Genomic DNA, 20,892 nt, shown 5'->3' on the forward strand with positions numbered 1-20,892 from the left:
CCCTCGGATGGAGCTCATCCGGGCCTGCTGACTTAAAGGCATCCAGTTCTTCCAAGTGACTCTGCACCATCTCAGGGTCTATGCATGGTAGTCTGGCGCCTTGCTGCTGCCTCTCCACAACCCCAGTGAGAGACTTGTCATGCCCCTCGCTTAGGAACACTGAGGCAAAGAACTCGTTGAGGAGTTCAGCCTTGTCCCCTCTGTCCGTCACCAAGTGTTTCTGCCCATTTAGCAGGGGTCCTGTTCCTCCCTGGGCCTTCCTTTTACTCCCTATATATCTAAAAAACAATTTCTTGTTGTCTTTTACTTGGGTTGCCATCCTCAGCTCCACAGTAGCTTTGGCCCGTCTAACTGCCTCCCTACAAGCACGAGCAGAGGAGGTATATTCGTCTTTGGTGATCTCTCCCTGTTTCCACTTTTTATGTGCTCCCCTTTTGGCCCTTAGGCTGCCCTGGATTTCTCTGGTCAGCCAGGGAAGCCTCCTGGCCCCTTTCCCTCTTTTACCTCGCACGGGGATCGTCTTGCTTTGTGCCCAAAGGATCGTTTCCTTAAGGCACAGCCACCCTTGGAACCTTGGAAATGGATGGTTAGCTGATCACTAATAACAGCATCACTGCAATATATTTAGCAATATATATGCAATTAAGAAAAAAAAATAATTTTGTTAAGATTTTTTTCATTTGTTTCACAGTCAAAAGAATATACCATAGCTGATATGATTCTGCTGTGTCTTAAAACCTATAGTACATCTCAGTCACAGCTCTGTGGAGGTCAGCTCCTAGAATTTTGTTCCTTAATTTTTTAAGTTGCAGTTGCAAATGGAAGCATCAGGAAAATGCATGTTTGTCCTAAACAGTCTTTCTCGGCTCTGTCTTTAGAAGCAGCTGTAGAATTTTTAAAGTACATTCTCTTCTTCATAAACATGCAACTAAGTTACATGAGTGAGTTCAGCAGACAATAGATAGAATCTCTTTAAATTTTTGCTTCAGCATAATCGTATCCTTTTTAGTCCTGGTGTTCCACATAAAGGAAAAGGCTGACCTGTCAGCTAGTTGCTTGTTGTTATTATTACTACACAATAGCACATGCCCTGTTGTATTTTCTTACGTAATTAAAGTGCAGGGGAGAGAAGCAGTGCTTACTTCAGGGAGAAAAAATGGAATACATTCTACTAGGCAGAACTTTCCAAATTAAATTTTGGAACTCAGAACTATTCAAAGTTGGAACTTAAGGAATAACATGTGTTGTTTTGACTGGTTTTTTGTTGCATTTAAATATTTACTGTTTCACAAAATAAAGTAAAAAATCAGCAGAAAGTATTTTTCCAAGGTTTCTTTATAAAGATGGATGCAAACCATATAAAACAGTAATGCTCAACCTTCTGATCCCCCCTGGGCCAGATGAGTGGTGCGGAGCTGGTCTGTGACCTGGATTTAGCCCCACCACAGTCTCATCCAGCCCCTACACATCTGGGCTGGTGTAATATGTATTCCATTAATGTTGTCACCACTTTCCCACCACCAAATTTTCAAACTTATGGGGTTACCTGTGGGCTGGATGAGACAACCCCAAGGGCTGGATCTGGCCCATGAACTGGGGTTCAGCACCCCTGATATAACACATGCAGTTATTACAGCCTGTACACTTAGAAGAGTCAGGGCCAGACAAAATCATTGGCAAGGGCAGGGTAGGGGATGGGATTATTGCTCTTCCTCCACTGGCATGCCAATGCGCTTCATGTGACATTATGCCCAGGTTTGCCCCTAGTTACACATGGGGCAAGCCTGGGCTCCACATCACCATAATACAGACCTGTGTCTGAAGAGACAGGGTCTGGTAGTTGAAAATATACCTTTTGTGACAGTAAAATTGACTGCTTAATATATGCGCTTTAGTGTAAGAGGAGTAGAAACTGGAGTGTGGGTTTCCAGGGATTTTAAATTTAATAAAAGGCTTTTCATCTGAAATGTAATGAGTTTCCGGACAAAAATAAACTTAAAGTTAAGAACTGAAATATAGCAAAGAGCTGGCCTTGGCCTCTTTTAACATAAACACGGCCATGAGGGAATTCCAGTTTCTACTTCGTATGAACTTTTTGATAGGTTCTGAAGATTTAGAGGTTGGTGTGTTTGTTTGTCATCAATATTCTTCATATGTTAGGGTACCCAAATACACTATTGTATGGTATGATAAGCAGTGTTTGTTACTGTATGTACTATCTATTGATTGGTTAGTATGAGGGATGTCTTAGCTCAGAGGTTGTCAACCAGGGGTACGTGTACCCGCCGGGTAGTTGAGAAGGCCCTAGGAGGTGCACATGGGGCAGGGGACACACACACACACACACACACACGCACACAACTCCGCCATGCACTACGCCGTACTGCCGCACAGGCACCCACCTTGATGTGGGGGGAGGAGTTCTCACGTGGTGGCTGCCACCGCTCCGCGTTCGGCTGCGTGCTGCCCTCCCCCACTCTGCATCCAGCTGCCAGGGGTATACTACTCTGCATCCGACTGCCAGGCGGACACTGATCCAAAAAGGTTGAAAACCCCGTCTTATCTGAATACAGATTGGTTTTGTACAGCAGTTGTTGACCATGACTGATGGTAAATAATTTTTAAAGAATAGAGATACTGAAATCTTTAATTAAGTTATTTCTGTGGCTGACTTGGTGATTTTCTTCTGATTTTTCAGGATCAATACAAATTCTGCTATGAAGTGGCTTTGGAATACTTGAATTCTGGCTGATCTTACAAACAACACTGACAAAACTCCTTTCACCACCACAAAACAAAGCAAATCATTTCATGATGTTTGTGTACATGAGATGAAGACTTCTCAGTGTTCTGCTTATATTGCTTTGTATTATTGGCTCTTTTTAAGAGCCCAAGAAAATGTTTATAAAACTGCTTGCACTGCCCATTTTCCACTGTAATGCCGCTGCTTGACAACACATACAAACATATACACAAACCTGTACAACAGTTGTTGGATACTGCATTCATACATAGTCATCAATGTGGTGGAGCAGCATAGTCATCTGGTAACTTAAAGAGCACAATTATATTCTTATGAAGGAATTTGTACTTTTCTGTTATATTTTGTTGCCTGTGATCCTCTGTTATTGTCACAACCTAGTGTACATTTCTGTTTTGTGAAGAATGCTGTCTAGCATTTTGATAATATATGATTTTAGTTATATTTGTATTCTAACACGTGCATAATAAACGAAGCATATGTAGCTTATTTGAATTAACAGATACACATGTACCAAACCATGTTATCTTTGTTGAGTTGTAGTTTCTATATACTTTGTACCATTTCAGAGGGAAATTACTGATAGAAATACCATTAGAAAAGGCAAAATACAGGATGCTCAGATTAATATATCCAAAGCTTTTTCATTTGTTTATATTGTAAATATATTTGATTTCATCAAATTATTTATTCATTAAAAGAAAAATTTTGTGAAGCACGGTGAGTGACAATCATTTTTATTAAGCCCTGGAGATGCTTACTGTATGATATTGTAAACATTTGTTTACCTTGTATGGATCCTCAGCTCAATAAATAATTACATACATGATAACTTCTTGTTTAATTTATAGTACCTTATGGCATATAATTGCCTTCATTTGAACCCCCTAAAGAGCTCAGTTCTCAAAACAAACTGCTGAGCCATCTCTACAGGCAGTTCAGCACATGGAGAAAACTGCATTGTCACTCCAGTCAGCAACCATGATATCCCAAACACAAACAAAAAGAGGAAAACTATTCTTAAAAAGTAGGTGCATAAACTAGAGATGTGGAAATCAGGTTGCTGTGACTGGAAGAATGGTCTTGTGCCTCAGTTCTTGTGCTTCCTATGTGACCTTGGGTAATCACTTTCTCTCTCTCTGCCTCAGTCTCCCCATCTGTAAAACAGAGGTGATAACATATCCATATTTGGGAACAACGTGTGTTATAAAGATAAGCTGGAGAACTCCGATTGCAGTTAAACTAAAAGGACTTTCCTTCTCGCTGCATGGGACTCTGCTTGTTATGCCACTTGACAGTTTGATGCCATTAAAGGTCTGTCTTTTTAATGAGAAGGGGAATGAGCTTTATTTTTGTGGATGGCTGTAGGTGGATTGCATTTCTCCCAAGTACTCACCCGTGTTTTCAGTGGGATGAGCTTCATGAAGTTACTGCCTCTACATGGATGACCAAAACACAATAATGCAGTAAAGAGTCAGGGAGAAAGGCAGGAAAAGGCTCACAGTTTGCCATATTACCTATGAATTGCAAGGCTTTCCATCATTCATCAGAATAAATGAGATGCTCCCACAGACTGATTTACACTAAAGTCTTGTAAAAAGTGAAATTAGGCAACAACTGTAAAGAAACTATAAGAAAGGAAATTGGCATATAGCATAGCATATTTAGCCCCTTTGGCAGTGGTTGGTTTTAATGTGCCAAGCATCCTCGGGGCTAACATGTCTGTGTAGAGGTACCAAAAGAATCTTTTTGCATCTTTTGATTCTAAAATCCAATGTGAATAGCATGAACCAGCTGGCCAAAGCTTCTGCAAAATGCACCTACAGTCCGCCTGGGTGGTCTTTCTCCCAGCTGGAAATCATCACATTTAAAATGACATCTTGCTTCAAAATCTTGTAGCAACCAAAATAACTTCTCTGCAGAAAAAAAATTGTACAAAATATATGGTGCTGCCATGGAAACACACACCAGCACTATGAAGGATACCCAGGCCCCCACCAAAGTGCTAAAATTATTGCAAGTTTGCAACTGCATACTCTCATTTTCTTGTACTTTCATGCAGCCTTTGTAATTTGCTGTGAAATGCTCTGTTCTAATTTTGTAGAAATAATGCTGTCCCCAAAAATTATAAGGAATGGATATGCATTCCCTGAAAGCCAGCTGACTATGTAAGCCAAGAACAGATGATAGTAATGGTTGTGAGGGGATACTTCTGTTTCACAATCATCCTAATGTGTATGAGCATATCTAATTTTCACTGGCAATTCAAAAGGAACAAGTGCTAAAGGACCATAAAAAAAGAAAAAGCATTAAGGAATGTTGATCATAAATGTGAGTGGTACTGTATATGGTGGACTGAGCGGGGTACATGACAAATTGAGTAGAAGAGAAAAACTGGCCTTGTCTTGTGGACACCAGTATGGTTGTGTGGTAAACTTTGTAAAGGTGGAGCTTTTTTATTTGCATGTAAAGATGGGAGCAGTGCTATTCCCAGTATTAAGTTCCTGATATAATTTGTGTTTCACTCTTTTAACCGGATCATAGACAATTCCCTGTTAAGGATTCTGTGGGCATGTCTACACGAGATGCTAACTGCGCAGTAGCCTAATAACGCTGTGCAGTAGCACGTCACAGCATGGACAGAGCTAATGTGCTACCACACAGTATTAGTATTATTAGGCTACTGCGCAGTAGCATCACTAAAAAGGTGCTTGCCAACATGACTGAGCAGTAACTCTGGTTACTGCGTATTTGCTTAGTACTTGATTATACAAGTACTAAATTAAATATTAATTAAATTTAGTACTTACTTATACAAGTACTAAATTAAATGCATAGTAACCACTGACATACAAAAAACTAGAACTCTTGCTTCCAAAATACCTTTTATTAGACCAACTGGGAAATCGCAAGAAAATTGTCGTTTTCTGCAAGCTTTCGGGATCAAAGTCCCTTCATCAGGCTCTGGAAAAAGTATAGATCAGGGGTCAGCAGCCCCCAGCACGTGTGCCAAGCATGGCATGCAAGGCCGTTTTGCTCGGCACACCACTGCCAGCCCGGGCTCTAAGCAGCTGCTGCCACCCACGAAGCCCAGGCTGCTCCCAGCAGGCGACTGGGAGGCTGCAAGCCCTGTTGCAAGCACACTGGGCTCCATGGGCCGGCTGCAGCCGGGAGGCTGCAAACAGCTGCTCCAGGCTCTGGCATGTGCACTCCGGCACCTTCCAAGGTAGACATTGTGGTTTTTTCGGCACTCCATCCAAAAAATGTTGCCTACCCTGGTATAGATGGTACAAGATGGTAAAAAGAAAATTTATTTACCTCCCTGCCTGCCATCTGACACCTCCAGGGAGGGAATTGTACCGGATCTACACATCAAAGAGCTACTCAACACAGCTCACGAAGACACTCTCATGGACCCAGAGGGACAGCCTTCCATCTTCAGCTTCCTCTGTGCAAAAATGAAGTTTATTTCCTACCTATGGGGACTTTTTACCATCTTGTACAATCTATACTTTTCCCAGAGCCTGACAAAGGGACTTTGATCCTGGAAGCTTGCAGAAAAGGACAATTTTCTTGCGAATTTCCAGTTGGTCTAATAAAAAGTATCATTTTGGAACCAAGAGTTATAGTTTTTTGTATGTCTTTTTGTCTCAGACCAACACAGCTACCAAGTACACCCCTAGTAACCACTGCACATTTATAAATGTGTAGATGCTCTCTGTGTAGTGTTATTCCAAAAGGCTAATACTGGATTACTAATACTGGACTATGCAATCCTCAGAGCCACCACTAAGAAAAGAAAAAAACCCTCCTGCAATTATTACTACACCATACATACTGGTTACTTATGAGGAAGTAACTAGGAATGGGTGAAAAGAATGAGCTGGACAAGGCAGAAACAGATGAGGGGTTTAGGTGCCAGGAACAGGGAGAAGAAATTATGCCAGACAATGGAAGGAAGGAAGGATTAGTTTTGGGGGTGGGAAGGGAGCTAAGGAGCCTGAGAATATTTAAGGGAAATAGTGAGACACACAGCAAGGAGGGACTATGTGAAGAGAGATGTTGGAAGAAGGTGGTTGGATCACATTTGCAATTCCAACGGTCACATGGCACAGCTATTCGGAGTATACCTGTTTTTAAGGAGGAAAGCTATAAAGTTACAAGTTGAGTGTAATTCAGTATTTGTATATACACTGGTTCTAGTATGGGGAGACAATTTATCTGACGTCAAGCACATAAGAGGTATAAAAAAAGATAGAGAGCTATTTTGAAGGTTTATCAATTTCTTTAATCCATATTGTTTCTCTATATTCATAGTCCCACTTGGACTTGAGAGGCAGAGTTTTGCTAAATTTTCAGAAACAAAGGAGATGATAAGAGGCAGGGGGCAGGGATGTCAGATCTATGCAACTGGGTTATTAAAATTTGGGTTATTAAAAGGGACCCTTATTCTATCCTGCTTTTGCAGAGTGAAGGGAAAAAGGAATATTTTAGGTTCAGCTACAGTCTGGTAACACAAGAGCATTTTCACTTCTGAACCCATTGCAGATTGTTCAGTAGAAGATTAATGATTTTTAATTGTGTCTTTATAATCTTAATATTTCTGGTTATTCTTATTATGTTATTTAAATTGAATTGTGGCTAGTGGCCACAACTGAAATTAAAGACCTATAGTGCTAGGATTCATACAGGCATATAAAAAAATAATTTCCCGGCCAGAGTGTTTTATGATCAAAGCCCCTAGTCCTGGAAACATTTGCCCGTGTACTTGAGTTTACACACTTGAATACTGCACTGAAGCCAATTTGACTACTTACACACATGAAATTAAGCGCATGTATAACTATTTGCAAGATTAAGGCCACTTTAGCAAAATAGCCAACCATGTGCTTCACTTCAGGCATAAGCGTAGTTCTGTTGAAACCAGTAAGAACTACTTAGGTTTTGAAATTAGGCATATGATTTTAGTACCTTGCTAAATCAGGGCCTAAGTAGACAGCACAGAGAAAAGTCAAGAGAGTATTATTAAGTCCATTTATTTTAACAGAGTGGAAGCACTTTGGCACAATTTCACCAAAAGCATAAAAAGAGGTTGAGCAAACAGAAAGCTTTGGGGGTTGGCATCTGTTTTATTCTATATCTGTAAAGCATCCAAAACACTTAGGTGTCATATGAAAATAAATAAAAATTACTACAATAAAAATCTATTAATAGGACTTTAGCTATCTTTGTGCATATGCCGTGGGAGGCTCCAGCTCTCTGGTAGCCTTCTTTGTTTATTCCACCTATTATCCACACCTAATTCTGAGAGGTAGTGTGTTCCCCAGGGGAGGCATAAATATGTGTCCCTATTATAAACTTCTGAGTTAAAAGGACCGGTACATTAGATTTGTATTAATTATGAAATATTAGCTTTAGTGGCTGGTGGCACCTGGTTCTTCAATCCTGTCCTAATCAGTCGTATACCATAGCATTGTTATAAGGCATTAAATAAATCAATCATTCAAATTCTGAAGCTGATGCCTTTATTATGCAAGTTCAAAGCAATCACATAACAGTATAATATTCTGTCAAACATTTCAAAGTATATTACCTATGAGATGCAGAGCTGAGTTTTCTCTTCTTTGCACTCGAACAGAGGTCTCACTCTCTCCTTGTTTTGAAATCAAGCTTGTTGCTAAGGGCTGGAGTCTATTCCATCTATTAGGTGGGTAAGTGCTTAAGTGTAATTCTGTTCCACCCTTCTCAAGGCCATGAAAAACTACTAAGACAAAAGGTGGAACCATTTAGAAGCGGCACACCAAAATAACACAGCTCGGTTCAAAACAGGCTGCCCATTGCAACTTGCTTCACCCCCTACCCCGTCACTGGTGAATTTTCACTGATGCACTTGCCACTGCTGAATGCTGCTGGATCCTCAAGCTGCTGAATTGCCACCAATGTCCTAGCTTTGCAGGCCAGATGAAATCACTTGGTGGGCTGCATCTGGCATTTGGCCTGAGGTTGCCAACTCCTGAACTAAACCTATTGCAGTCCACAGAAGTGGAGATTCTTCATATCCTAGCAACTATTACCATGTCTCCATCCTGCCAGCCACGTCTGAAATCACTGATAAAGGAGTACGTGTACAAAACTATAATCCTCCCAATAATAATAAACAAATGCCTCTGTATAAATCTGGCTTCTGTCTCTTTCATTCAGCCAGTGTTGAGCTCTGCTTTATTTCTACCGATAATAACCACTCAGTGCTTGAGAGAGGTCAATATGTAGGTACAATTGTTATTGATCTGAATAAAAGCTTTTGATCCATGAAACGGTACTGCCTTACTGTCAAAATTCAAACAGTACTGTCCAGGTCATGATTCCCTTTCATTATTTTTAGCTTTTTTTCCATGCCATTACCAAGATGTTTTCTTGCAAAATTGTTACTTAGAGCCTCTTTCCAATCTATGAATGTCCCTCAAAGATCAGTTCTTGGTCATCTTTAGTTTGTTTTTTAATAACATTCTTGCCAAGTGTTTGCTCTCAGATTAAGGCTTTATTTTATGCTGCTGTCACTGTTCTTGTATCTCCAGTACTTTCCATTTACAAGCAGTATCCTATGACAAATTTTCCATCTGGTAGAAGCAATGGAATTTACTTTCTTTATTGCTAAATTTAGCGTATACCTTAAAATCTTAAAATCCTTCTTGCCAGTACTCCCTCTCAACATTCATATTGATTACATGGAACTTCCATTTAACTGAATCTGTTGTGAAGAATTGACACTATCTCATTACTGGTACTGCTAGTACAATTTTAAATTAATTTGTTACACTTCATCTGGACAGCTATGATATAATTTGGTCAAACCTTTCATATAAAACCATTAAATTCTCTTTACAGCCAAGCAGCCAGAACAATATTGCAATGTAATTTTCACAGTCAGCATTGTCAACTGTATTAAGGTTATGCTGGTTACCTCGGAGAGGCAGGCAGGCAAGAGCAGTATCTTCCCATTACAAGTTATAGCTGTCTGCATGATTTGGCACCAAATTAGTTAAAAAGACAAATTAACCTGACTTCAGTTATTAATCTGTCCAACAGCAAGTCTGATAAACTGCTTATTTGTAAATTTCCATGGTAAACATGAGAAATCTGCATTAGCTTTCAAGACAACCAGTCTTTAGAACAACTTGCAAGGTTTCCAACAAAACTGGATCGATCATTTGACGATGTCAGGATCATTTAAACCAGAACTTCATTCCTTCCTAAAACAAAGTACTATTGACCATCAACATGGACAAGTGCCTTCCAGGAACAGGTGAGATCTCTGGTTTTAAATGAAATGCACATACCTACTGATGAATAATCTTAAACTCTTATCAATAGAGAATAATGAGACAAAAAACAGATATTGCTTTTAAGGCAATTCTGATTTGTCCAATCAAAACCTGGGCCAAAAGAGTGGCACAGCCCTTTACACATAGCTTGCCCCTGGAATGAATGGTAATTAACTTGAATGTGTGTGCTAGGAATAAAGCGTTCTTGCATTTTTTACATACTTCAAAGGTATTTGAAGTGGGAGAATGGGTTGGTACATATGGAGGATCCCAGGATAAATGGATTGCTCCTGTGAGAAATACAATATCTGTTCTTAACCTAAATTATCATTTTAAGGATCAAGAGAATTAAATAATGTAATATTTTTAAAAGGTTAACTTAAAGTTCCCTTATCAATTAATAACGCTGAATGTTATGGAGAACTTAAACTTTTTCCAACTTTTAAGTTTTTGAACATTTAAGTTTTTAACATTTTCCAACTTTTAGTTTTTGAACAGAGATGTTTTTGAAAGCTGTTTTTTAACCTAGTACAGGTCATACCTCCAGTCTCTTGAATATAAAACTGGCATCACATTTATAAATGCTGCAGTCCATGAGATCATGTTAGGCTGAGAGAATGACATTGCCAAACATCAAATGATTATAGTAGTAATTGCCTGGTAGTTTGGATTAGATTTGAAAACCCAATTCTAGAAAGAAGACACTACAAAGAAAAAAGCCTTCAGTGGTGAGAACAGAAGCCAAAGTGACTGTTGCAACAACTATCAAGGTAAGATTACAAATATAAATTCCATGTTTAACAGGCAGAAAATGTGTTTATAATTTCATCATTGTACTCAAGGCTTCCTTGCAACTGACATCCTGGTTGAATATAAATACATTTTTATACACAACATATGGTACTGAATTTGTCCAATCAGGCAGCATCATTTGTGCTCAGAGCATTAAAACCATTTCATAATTATTATGCAATATATTTTGTCAGTAAATGTATATTTGGGAAGGGTTCTAACAATGCAAATCATGCCATATTGCTGTATATGTTAGCATATGTTTAATTATAATTCACAGGCGCAAGGATATGAATAGATGTTGCTTGGTCATGAAGTGTGTGAATTCCAACTATTTTTCAGCACTTCCATCTCCAGAAGAGATGTTGTACCTTTCCTGCTAAACAGAAAGCGCCAGTCTGTCCACTGACTTGCATCCCTGATAATATTTGGTCTTTTAATTTGCTTACTCTGGCCTAAGGCAGTGACCCAAGTAAAACTTTCTGCACTGAGGCAACAGGGATACCTTGGCCTTTGATTCTCTCTCTCCTTTATTTACATTTCTAACAGCCAGTAATTATTGCAGAATATAGTTTGGAGATAAGAATATCAGACATCATTTATCTTTCCTGGGGACACTTTTGCCAGACCTGATTGTGAATCAACACACATTATGCATACTGTAACCCATATAATAAATGAATCCAGATACAACATTCACAAGTCATTGCAGGCAACTCCAGATCCTTCATACCCATGTTATGCATCTTCAGTGGAGCTACGCATTTGGCATAGTCTCCCCCTATTTAGTGAGATTTGTGTTGGTGTGGAGTGAGTACCAAAAAATCAACAATGGCTGCAAGTAATTCCATTGGCTTCAGGTAGTTTAAGGGAAGGACTGCTCCTCCGGTCCAGATGACATCAGAACCATTAATCTTGATTTTGACTTGCTGTATTCCTACTCTGTCATGGAAGTCCTCAGAAAATATGCATGTGAGAGGGAAAACTGTCTTAGGCAGAAGTAATTTTCAGCAAGTTTTCTTCTGCTTTGTAAGGGCTATCCTTAGCACAGTTTTTTTCCTGGCTTTGTCCCCAACTTCAGTTCCATCCACTTTTCCTTCATAGCCCAGGAACCATCAAGATATTTTGTGGAGCACAAAGGAATCATCCAGTTTAACTTTTTGTTTCTCTCTGCAAGGGACCACAGAGTTTCCTCATAAATTTGCTCACATATCCAACCCTGTAGCACTGCTTCTAAATACCTTCAATGCAGCCTTGTTAAGAATGTCTGCCTACATAGTATCTGCATTTTTTTGGTTAAAAGGGACAAACAGATACTGATTGTTTAATTTTCCCCCATTAATTTTGGCCCATACAGTTGTAGTAGATCTGGGGAAAAAAATCCCTCAAATTTACGCAAATATAAAGGAAATTTTTACACGCACACAAAAATCCATTATTGTTCATTTTTTTAAAAATCATTGAAAAATCAACCTTGTATCTGAGAAATGTTTCGATTTTGGTTTTTGAAAACTACCAAAAGCCAAAAATTTGCCTGGAAATATTTTATAGGGGAAAAATATAAATTTCTGCCATCAGCCCTAGCTTGAGTGTAAGTTCCTGATATGGCTTCCTGCGAGCTGATGCTAAATGCCAGTTGTATCTTGTTATTGTGTATGCAAGAAAATATCAGCCTTCTACATCCTATATTGGATCTGATGAGCTGAAATGCATGATTTTTATTATTTAGCCTTTAGCATTTCAAATGTTCAATCTGTATTATCAAAAGTCCTTTAAAAGTAGCCCAGAATGTGAGTGCAGGTTAAGAAGAGACTTTGGGCATCCAGGGGAAAGAAGGAAATCAAGCCTATCCAAGCTTCCTGAAATTATTTTCTCTCCCAGCAAGGCACTAGTGAATGAAACTAATCCCTTCTTCTCTCGTTAGCTGGAACAGCCAATGTCATTGCCATGAACATTGTTCCTTCAGTCTCAGTCTCCAGAGTCTTCCAGAGTACTCCAGGACTGCCAGACAAAATCTGGAAGTATTTTATTAAAGAAACAAGCTGGCCATCTAATTTTGTTTCAGGATAAACCAAGGAGTAGGACTTTCTCTTTCAGGCTACATCTATTGCAGTACTCTGGTGATGCTGAAAAACGTCACCATACAAGTGTCCTGGATTTAGATGTGGAAAGCGTGGTCATGTTAATAATATAGTAATACTTCATAAAGTAATACCTTGTTCTGTGTTTTCAATAAGATCTGTTCTGGCTACCTATGTGCATCACCTTTTCAATGCCCTTATCCTATGCTGGGGACCAAAAAGCAGGGACCAGAAATAGATTCTCTCTCTCATCCAGTAGTGTATTAGTGTATAAAGACTGCCACTTTTAGTTCTAAACACTGAACATTGTGAGCCAGAAAGTTGTTGAATTTAGAAAAACTAATTAAAAAGATACTATAATTTTATTTCCTGTTCATTACTTACTTCTTTGAAAAACAGAAGAGGTAAATTCAAGGGAGTCATTTTAATTGGAAAAGAACCCCTGAAATCTTGGTGTTATCCCTTGCTGCCTATCACTGTCCCAGAGCCTTCAGCTCTGTGAGCTAGTGGGCAGCCCACAGCAACCCCATGCTTTGTTGACTTTGGCACCAGTTCACAACACTTTTAACAAGCCAGCCTTCCCTTAGAGGGACTCGAATTGCACAGCCTATTCCCACCCCCAGCATAAGAGCTCATCACCAGTTCTCAGCAGGAACTGGCACGGCTCTTTGTCTTATTCAGTACTCCACAAATAGCTGCTGAGTAATGCACTTCTAGAGAAAGAAAGGGAACAACAGTCTGGAGCTCTTCCCTCCCAGTGTCATAGCAAAGTTCATCAGCCAAGAGATTTCTTTTGTGTCCAAAAAGAATAACATTAATCTCTGTAACAGAAGAAAATTAGTCTCTCCATGTGGCAAGGTTTTACTTATCACTCACAGTTTGCTGCTGTACTTGCACAAAGATCTATAAACACCTGAGAAATGAGAAACAAAAGGGCCAAGGCCTCCAGAAATATAAAATGCTACAATAGTTACAGACAAATAAATGGCATTTTTCAGGTCTGCACCTGGCTTGCACCCTCACAATTACAGGGCAAATATTAGTGGAAGTTGGGTTCCATATGGGAAAATTGGGTTTCAAAATATGCAAGAAAAAGATTCAGTGTGAGGTATTAGGAGATTTGAGTTCTAACCCTGGCTTTGCAACTGACTCAAGAAAAAAGGTGATTTTAGGATACCTCCCTATATGCAACCTAAAATCATCCATTTCCCTTCTGCCACAAGTATTGCAGATTTGCTTTCCATTTTGTCAGGTCAACTTTGGCACCACAGTTTTCCAAATGACTCCCTCCCATTACATGCTGCAGTCTTCCTGTTCTGATGTTTCCCCCCATATATATTAGCTTCCATTTGCTTAGATTAAACGTTACTTCCAATTCTTGCCTGTATTTCTAGCCCTGCTAGTCCTTCAGTATTATTCCTCTTTACCTTCCTAATTTAATAGTACCATAACATCTCATTAACAGTTCGCTAGTGAAGTTAGTGAATAAAGACCAAAACAAATACCTGTTGTCAGAGATCGCCACATTAAAGACGTCCTTCCAGTTTGATACCCTGACATCAATCTTTGGTTTAGTTTTCAGTCCACAGGACCGTTTTTTCCAAATCAACTTGGTATTAATTTATCAAATAAGGTTTTGTGATGCACAATAGCAAATGCTTTACTGAAAGCAAGAGCTTTACAATTGATTTTTGTTCCTTTCATCCACTAATTTAGTAATTTGATCAAAAGCCCATCTAGTTTGTGTGATATAATTTGTTCTTTACAAATGTGGACAGCTTATTTCTTATGGTTCTATTATCCTAAAGATGTTTATGGATGGTTTTTTTCATAGTATTCCATTATTTAACTAGACTTAGTCTAGCAGCTTTAAAATTCTATTTGCCTACTGGGAAGAGGCATCTCTTCATTAAAATATAATATTCTTCACTGGAGTTCAGTCTCTAGGGCATGTAATGTCCTGTAGAAGTTGGAAAATTTTAACTCTTCAGGACTATTGTTTCCTTAATAATTCTTGCTCCTTCTTATTTTGGAAAAGTAATCCCATATGTGGCTTTCTCCAGTGTTCTTTATCTCCAGTTCTCCCCAGTTTTTCTATTCTCTTTCAAAGCCCAGAATTCAGTGCCCTATGCATCATGACACTTTTTCTTTTCTTCTTCTCCTTTTCTTTGTTTTTACTCTCATTAAATAATGTTGAACATTTCCAAATTGGCAATGTCTTTCAGTATCTTGATCAAACTGAGTCTTGGATTCCACCAGGCAGTAATTTTTAAGCAAGATATTTTTAAGGAAAAAAAAATTCTTGTTTCTTTCCATTGACAGCTGTTGTGTAAGAGAATAGTCTAAACACTCAGAACCTGCAGAAATGTTTGGTTTTAAAACAGAGAGAAGTGAAGCTGAATATTAATCAATCTGCTTCTTCAATTTTCACCGTGTAGATGAATGAAGCAACAGTAAAGAATTAATTGTACGATGACCAAAATGCTCAGTAAATTCCAAACATAATATGCTTTTCAGTTAATATGACCATAGTTTTTGAAATCTTGTGAGATCCTGGGCTTTTTATTTCTGTCAGAGGGTATTATGCAGTTGGATTGGATTGTACATGAGGTTTTAAACTATATTCACCAGTTTGTAATTTTATCTATTGCAATTCAGTGTGATTTCACATGTGCTGATTGTTGGGGCAACTTATCCTACTGAAGATGATCACTGAGCATGGTTAATGGGCTATTTTCTTCAGAGCCCATAGCAAAGCCATAACATGTGATTAACAATTTTCAAGCCCAGTTGCTCAAGTGGCAGGTCTGAAATACAGCTCCATTAGAAACACTAGCCAATCATAGCTTTGCAGATGGAGAAACTCAGGTTGGGGAGGTATGTTGGGGATCTTGCAGCAGTTTTCTTTTTGGGGAAGGGATTAGAAAAATCCAAGGAGAAGTGAACTTGGTGTGTCTGATAAGTTTGTCAGTATAGAAGCTAAAGCATGTGGTACAAGAAAAGAGTTTACCAAATGACTAAGAAAATAGAATACAAACATTAAAGAAAGATGGGAAATGTTGTTCTGCAATGCAGGTTCAATCAGGGCAAGTTTTAGGGACTTGATCTCTGGCCCTTATTAAACAACTGCATCTGGAGGGTCCTGGAAACTTCTTAGAATGTGGGGTTTACAACATGGACACTCTAGTTCAGTGGTACTCAACCTTTTCAGACTCAGGGCACTCCTTGTTAGACTCAGGACATCCCTTGGAAAATACCAGCTCTTAATTTTCCCTCATGTCTTGACTACAGAAAAATAATAGAATAATTCTTCTGTTGCAAAGAACTCAAGACCACAACAGGTCAGAATGTTTTTGATGCAATGGATTTCTATTTGAAATCTCTGGACTTATATTGTGGATTGTGTAGGTGTTTGCACATACAGTGCTAATATGGCATGGCAGCTCCCCAAAACACCCTTAAAAGGATTTCACAGCACCCCAGCACACTACAACACCCTAGTTGAGAATTACTGCTAGTTGCTTCCCCTTTTTTAAATACAGAAATTAATCAATAAAATCAATTCTCATTATATTTTCCTAATTTGCGACTGACCCCAGACAAGAACACCAGGGACCTGCTTGCCTAAGATCTAGTCAAATGTGACATGTAAGCAGGAAGAACTGAGGTAACAGCTAGAAAGGTGAAGGCAATTTGAAATAAGAGTAATCTCTGTGCTTTCTTGCTACAACAACAGCAATAATTTGCAAAAGAGAAAGAAACTTCCCTGTAATTGATCTGTAAACATCTTTTATCTCAGTGAAGTTATTTCTTTATGATAACACCCAAGATATTTCATGTGAACTGAAGGCCTGTGGTTACAAATGATGTTCATGTTCAAACTGAATGATTAGTTTGATTGTTGTATGTCGTCTAATTGTCATACAGAGACACTATCAACACCTACACACAGACCAAGGGTCTCAGCCCAACAGGAATGCGAGAAATGTTAACAAGTCTCATTTAACCTCCAATATGTTTGATAAGAAACTGTGAGATTCAGTGCAAATAACATTGTGGCCTATGTACATTATTTCTGAGATCTGAAAACACTGAACCCTTATACCCAGGCTGACAGCTGGCTCTAGTGTTGCCTTTGAGCTTCAGTAAAAGATCCCTGTTGGGAGAGAGGGGAAGCATCTTGTCTGATCATAAACGCCAGCCTTTTCTTCAGTTAGCCTGCCTCCCAAGAGCTTGTTTTGTAAAGTTCCTGAATGGTACTTTTCTGTGCAGTTTTGTAGCACCTCCAAAAAACATATCTGTTAGCTGATACACTGCCTTCTCTGCATTTTTCCACTTAAATTGCAGAGGCATAGAAAGAAGCTTGGTGCCCATGGGGACAGCAGCAACTTCCTGCTGCCACAGTGCTGCCAGCATGATTGTGGCTAGGGACAGACATTCAAAAAGCCTGAGCCTGGATTGATTCAATCTTTGCAGGTTAGTCTAACCTGGGTAGGCTAAACCAGTTTGTGATCACAGTCATCCCCTCTGGATTGAAAAACAAATCTGGCACGTGCCTGCAGTGGCTTAGGCTACAAGCTGGGGGACACTAGAGCAGCCCTCCCTTCACTTCTACAGTGCTGAGCTGAGGGGGGTGTGGCACGGCCCCAGCAGGATGCTCTTATTATTCCGCCCTTCTCTCCCCCAAGCAGCCCAGCAGGGAATGTTTATCACCCCTAACTCAGTGTTTATCAACCTATTAAGAAAACAAAGCCTCATTAGTTCAAGCTCTTCTTAAACAGCTTTTCCAAGGAAGGACATTAAGATACCTGTTGATTAGCTCCAAAAAGCCTGTCTGCCTTTGTCTCCCACAGCATGGACTGTAGCCAGTATGTGGTCTGCTAACTAATGCTGAGGTATCTGTGTAAGGCAGAGGGGCAGGGGGAAATAATCCCTGCTTAGCAGGGAGAAGCCAGGCAGATGCTCTGTGCCTGCAAGTCTCTGCCGGAGCTCTGGCCAGGGAGCAGAGGGGGGGAGACAGCCCTGCTGTGGAGCAGAGAGCCCTGCCCAGCCCAGAGAGCATGCTGGGATGCTGGGGGAGTCTGGTTTATCTTAAACTAGGAAAGGGTCTTGCACAGACATAAACTGGTTTGACCCAAATCAGTTAAGTCTGCTACTATATTCAACCAGGTTTATATCAAAACAGTTTTAGCCATTTTCAAACTGGTTTATGTGCACTGAAGATCTGTTCTGCTACAGGTTTAAACTAGTTTCTGATCACTTAAACCAGTTTGTGTGTAATGTCTGTCCCTAGCCTGTATAGCTATGGCCACAGCTGGTATTTTTCCTTCCCCCACCAAGCTGGCATCTGAAGCTGCTGTCCCAGTAAGCCTGCCCTAGTTACACTAGTGTTGAGTTGCACTTGAGTTAAAATACACTTTTAGGACAACAAGAGTCACCTTCTTAAGGCTTATGAGAGTCCCTTATTTAGAGAAAAATGTGTATTTCTCCTTCTCCAGTCTTGAACTCTTCCCTCTGGTCCCAGTCAATAGTCTTCCCTAAGGCCCCACTGAGTTTAGGCTGTGGGTCCAAATGTACAAAAAAGAGAGGTGGTGATGAAAGTAAAAGTAGCAAAGTAGCAATGCATGGATTTTCCCTTCCTAAATTGGAATAGCTGGGCTCAGTCCTTCCAATGATTAAAGGTGATTAGTCTGGCCACCAAAGCACTTACTACAGGCTGCCAACCAGATCCCATCTGATTTTATTTAAAAAAAAACCCAAAACAAACCAGAATTTGAATGACTTAGAACAAGGTGCTGATTTATATTTATTTTAGTAGCAAAATTTAAGCCTTTATGAAGGGGATAAAATTCCACTGAGAATGAGTGACAGATCTGAACATAAGAGGCTTTAAAATTTTATTCATTTATAAGAATGTTTTTGTATTCACTGTAATGCTCAACAATTCCAAATAATCATGGTGTTTTAAAATGTGCTTTTATTGAAATAGAAGGAATACGTTAATAGAAGCCTGTATGTAGAAATACAGTAGATGGAACATTATTTGTGCAAATAGCTATCATCCAGGATTACCGTATAACCTGTCATTCTCCAAAAGGTGATGTTATAGCAACTATTGACCTGTTGTCCACAAATGTTAACCTAATCTGTACCAAAATGCAAAGCTGGGAATTACTAGACAGTGAAAACTAAGTTCAAATTCACCCTTAGTGTTACTGGGTACAAACTCTACTGACCTTAGCAAACATGCAGCTAGTTACAGTGCATCAGGTTTGAACTGAACTCATAGCACTCCAAAATGTTCCCAGGGAGCTTTAATGATATATCTCTATCCCAGTCTGCAATGTGTTTGCTGTTACAATCCTTGCTTGCTTTTTTTAGATTGATATCTGTGCAATGGTTTTATGACAAATTAAGTAACAGGGTGTAGGATAAGAGACAATAATGCTAATCCTGGACCTTCAGGGGTGAAAGGCTAATATACTCACCTATTCTGCTTCCTGGTGCCTCAGAGGAGGGCAAAGCTGAAAAAAAATGGAATGGTGTAAAACTAAAATCTAACCAGCATTTTGAAAAAATGATGCACATCAAAAGTGCATCCAAGTGCAGTGGTGTGGCTTATAGCTAAGAGTAACACATTGAAAATGTTTAATGACACAGTGGGGGAGCTTTTCAAAGGCACATATGGCAATTAGGTGCCTCACTATCATTCGTGCCTTTATAGTTATCATTTACTATTTGTATTTGAAAATCCTTCCTACGGTGCTTAGATGCTATGGTGACAGGCTCTATAGGAAAATTTTAAATAGATGTTCTAACTATAGCAACTGTAAAAAGAGAAGCTGATTACAGAAGAACAGTTTGTAGTTATTTCTTTCACTGAGATGAACTGGGGTTATGGTGCTGTGATGGAGTTTATAAACCTCACACAGCGGAGGAAGGGTAAATTGAAGTGCTAAGGAAACTAAGATCCTTTGGCAATCAGGCCCACCCACGTAACCAATCAAAGGTCAGGCTCAGCCTCCATTAAAGATTAAAAGTCAGAAGGGAGTTCTGTGACTGAGAGAAGCTCAAACTGGGTTTGAAGTTCTGATGGAGAGAATTAAAAGAAAGGACCTGGTGTAAGTTCTAGCCGGTACCATGAGATTAAAAGGCAAGCCCAAGTGGAGGTTTGCAGTTATCAGAACAAAGAACAGGGAAGTAGAAAGTAGTTCAGTGGCTATTGGATCAAAAGATACTGGAACTTATCCTCTGCGGTCTGGCCTGGGACTGAGTGGAGAAGGTGGGCTTGAATGTGCTTTCTTCAGTCAAACCCACAGGACAAGACTTTGCTGCCAGATCATGAAAGCCTTGGCAGGAAAATAATCATGGACAAAGGACAGGAGTTGAATATGGGACTCTAGACATTCACCAGATCCTTGAAGCCTAACACAGTGTTGCAATATTGGGTGAACCCATGCAACTGTAAGAGAGAAAAAGCCAACAAGACTTAGGAAGAAAACCTTTGCTGTTTCCAAACTACATGCCACATAAAGGTGACAAGAGGATGAGATTCCCATTTTGTGGCAACTTTGAGATTTGGAAACGTATTTATTTTTCCTGAATTGGAATGAGAAAAAAATTTCTTTGAATGTTTTCATTAAAATTGAATTGAGCTGAAGTGTCCATTTCAGCAACTAAAATGTTTCCACTTGAAAATTGTGTGTGCATGCATGTGTGCCTGTGAAAGAGGTAAAGACTCCTCCCAATAAAACCTTATTGAAATGGATAGGTCCCTCTGAAATGTTATAGCTTTGCAAATAGCATATAAAATAAATCTATAATGTTTCAACAACTCTAATGCTTCAGGACATGGGTAGGTGGCAGGACTTTGGTACAAGACTAAAAACAAATGGAAGACCTGATGGAGCCAGAAAAGTCACTTATTCATCATGAA

General features: G+C 39.4%; 1 protein-coding gene across 1 annotated transcript in view; it reads left to right on the forward strand.

Annotated features, from left to right (window-relative positions):
- PTPRM (protein tyrosine phosphatase, receptor type M) overlaps nucleotides 1-3,583 on the forward strand; it is a 734,228-nt gene extending 730,645 nt beyond the window's left edge. Inside the window, exon 36 of the mRNA XM_014519979.2 lies at nucleotides 2,699-3,583. Coding sequence (XP_014375465.1) covers nucleotides 2,699-2,752 — 54 coding nt within the window. The 3' untranslated portion in view covers nucleotides 2,753-3,583. The remainder of the gene's footprint in view (nucleotides 1-2,698) is intronic.
- The last annotated feature ends 17,309 nt before the right edge of the window (nucleotides 3,584-20,892 follow it).

Source organism: Alligator sinensis, unplaced genomic scaffold (genome assembly GCF_000455745.1).
Source record: "Alligator sinensis unplaced genomic scaffold, ASM45574v1 scaffold597_1, whole genome shotgun sequence".
Taxonomy (NCBI): Eukaryota; Metazoa; Chordata; order Crocodylia; family Alligatoridae; genus Alligator; species Alligator sinensis.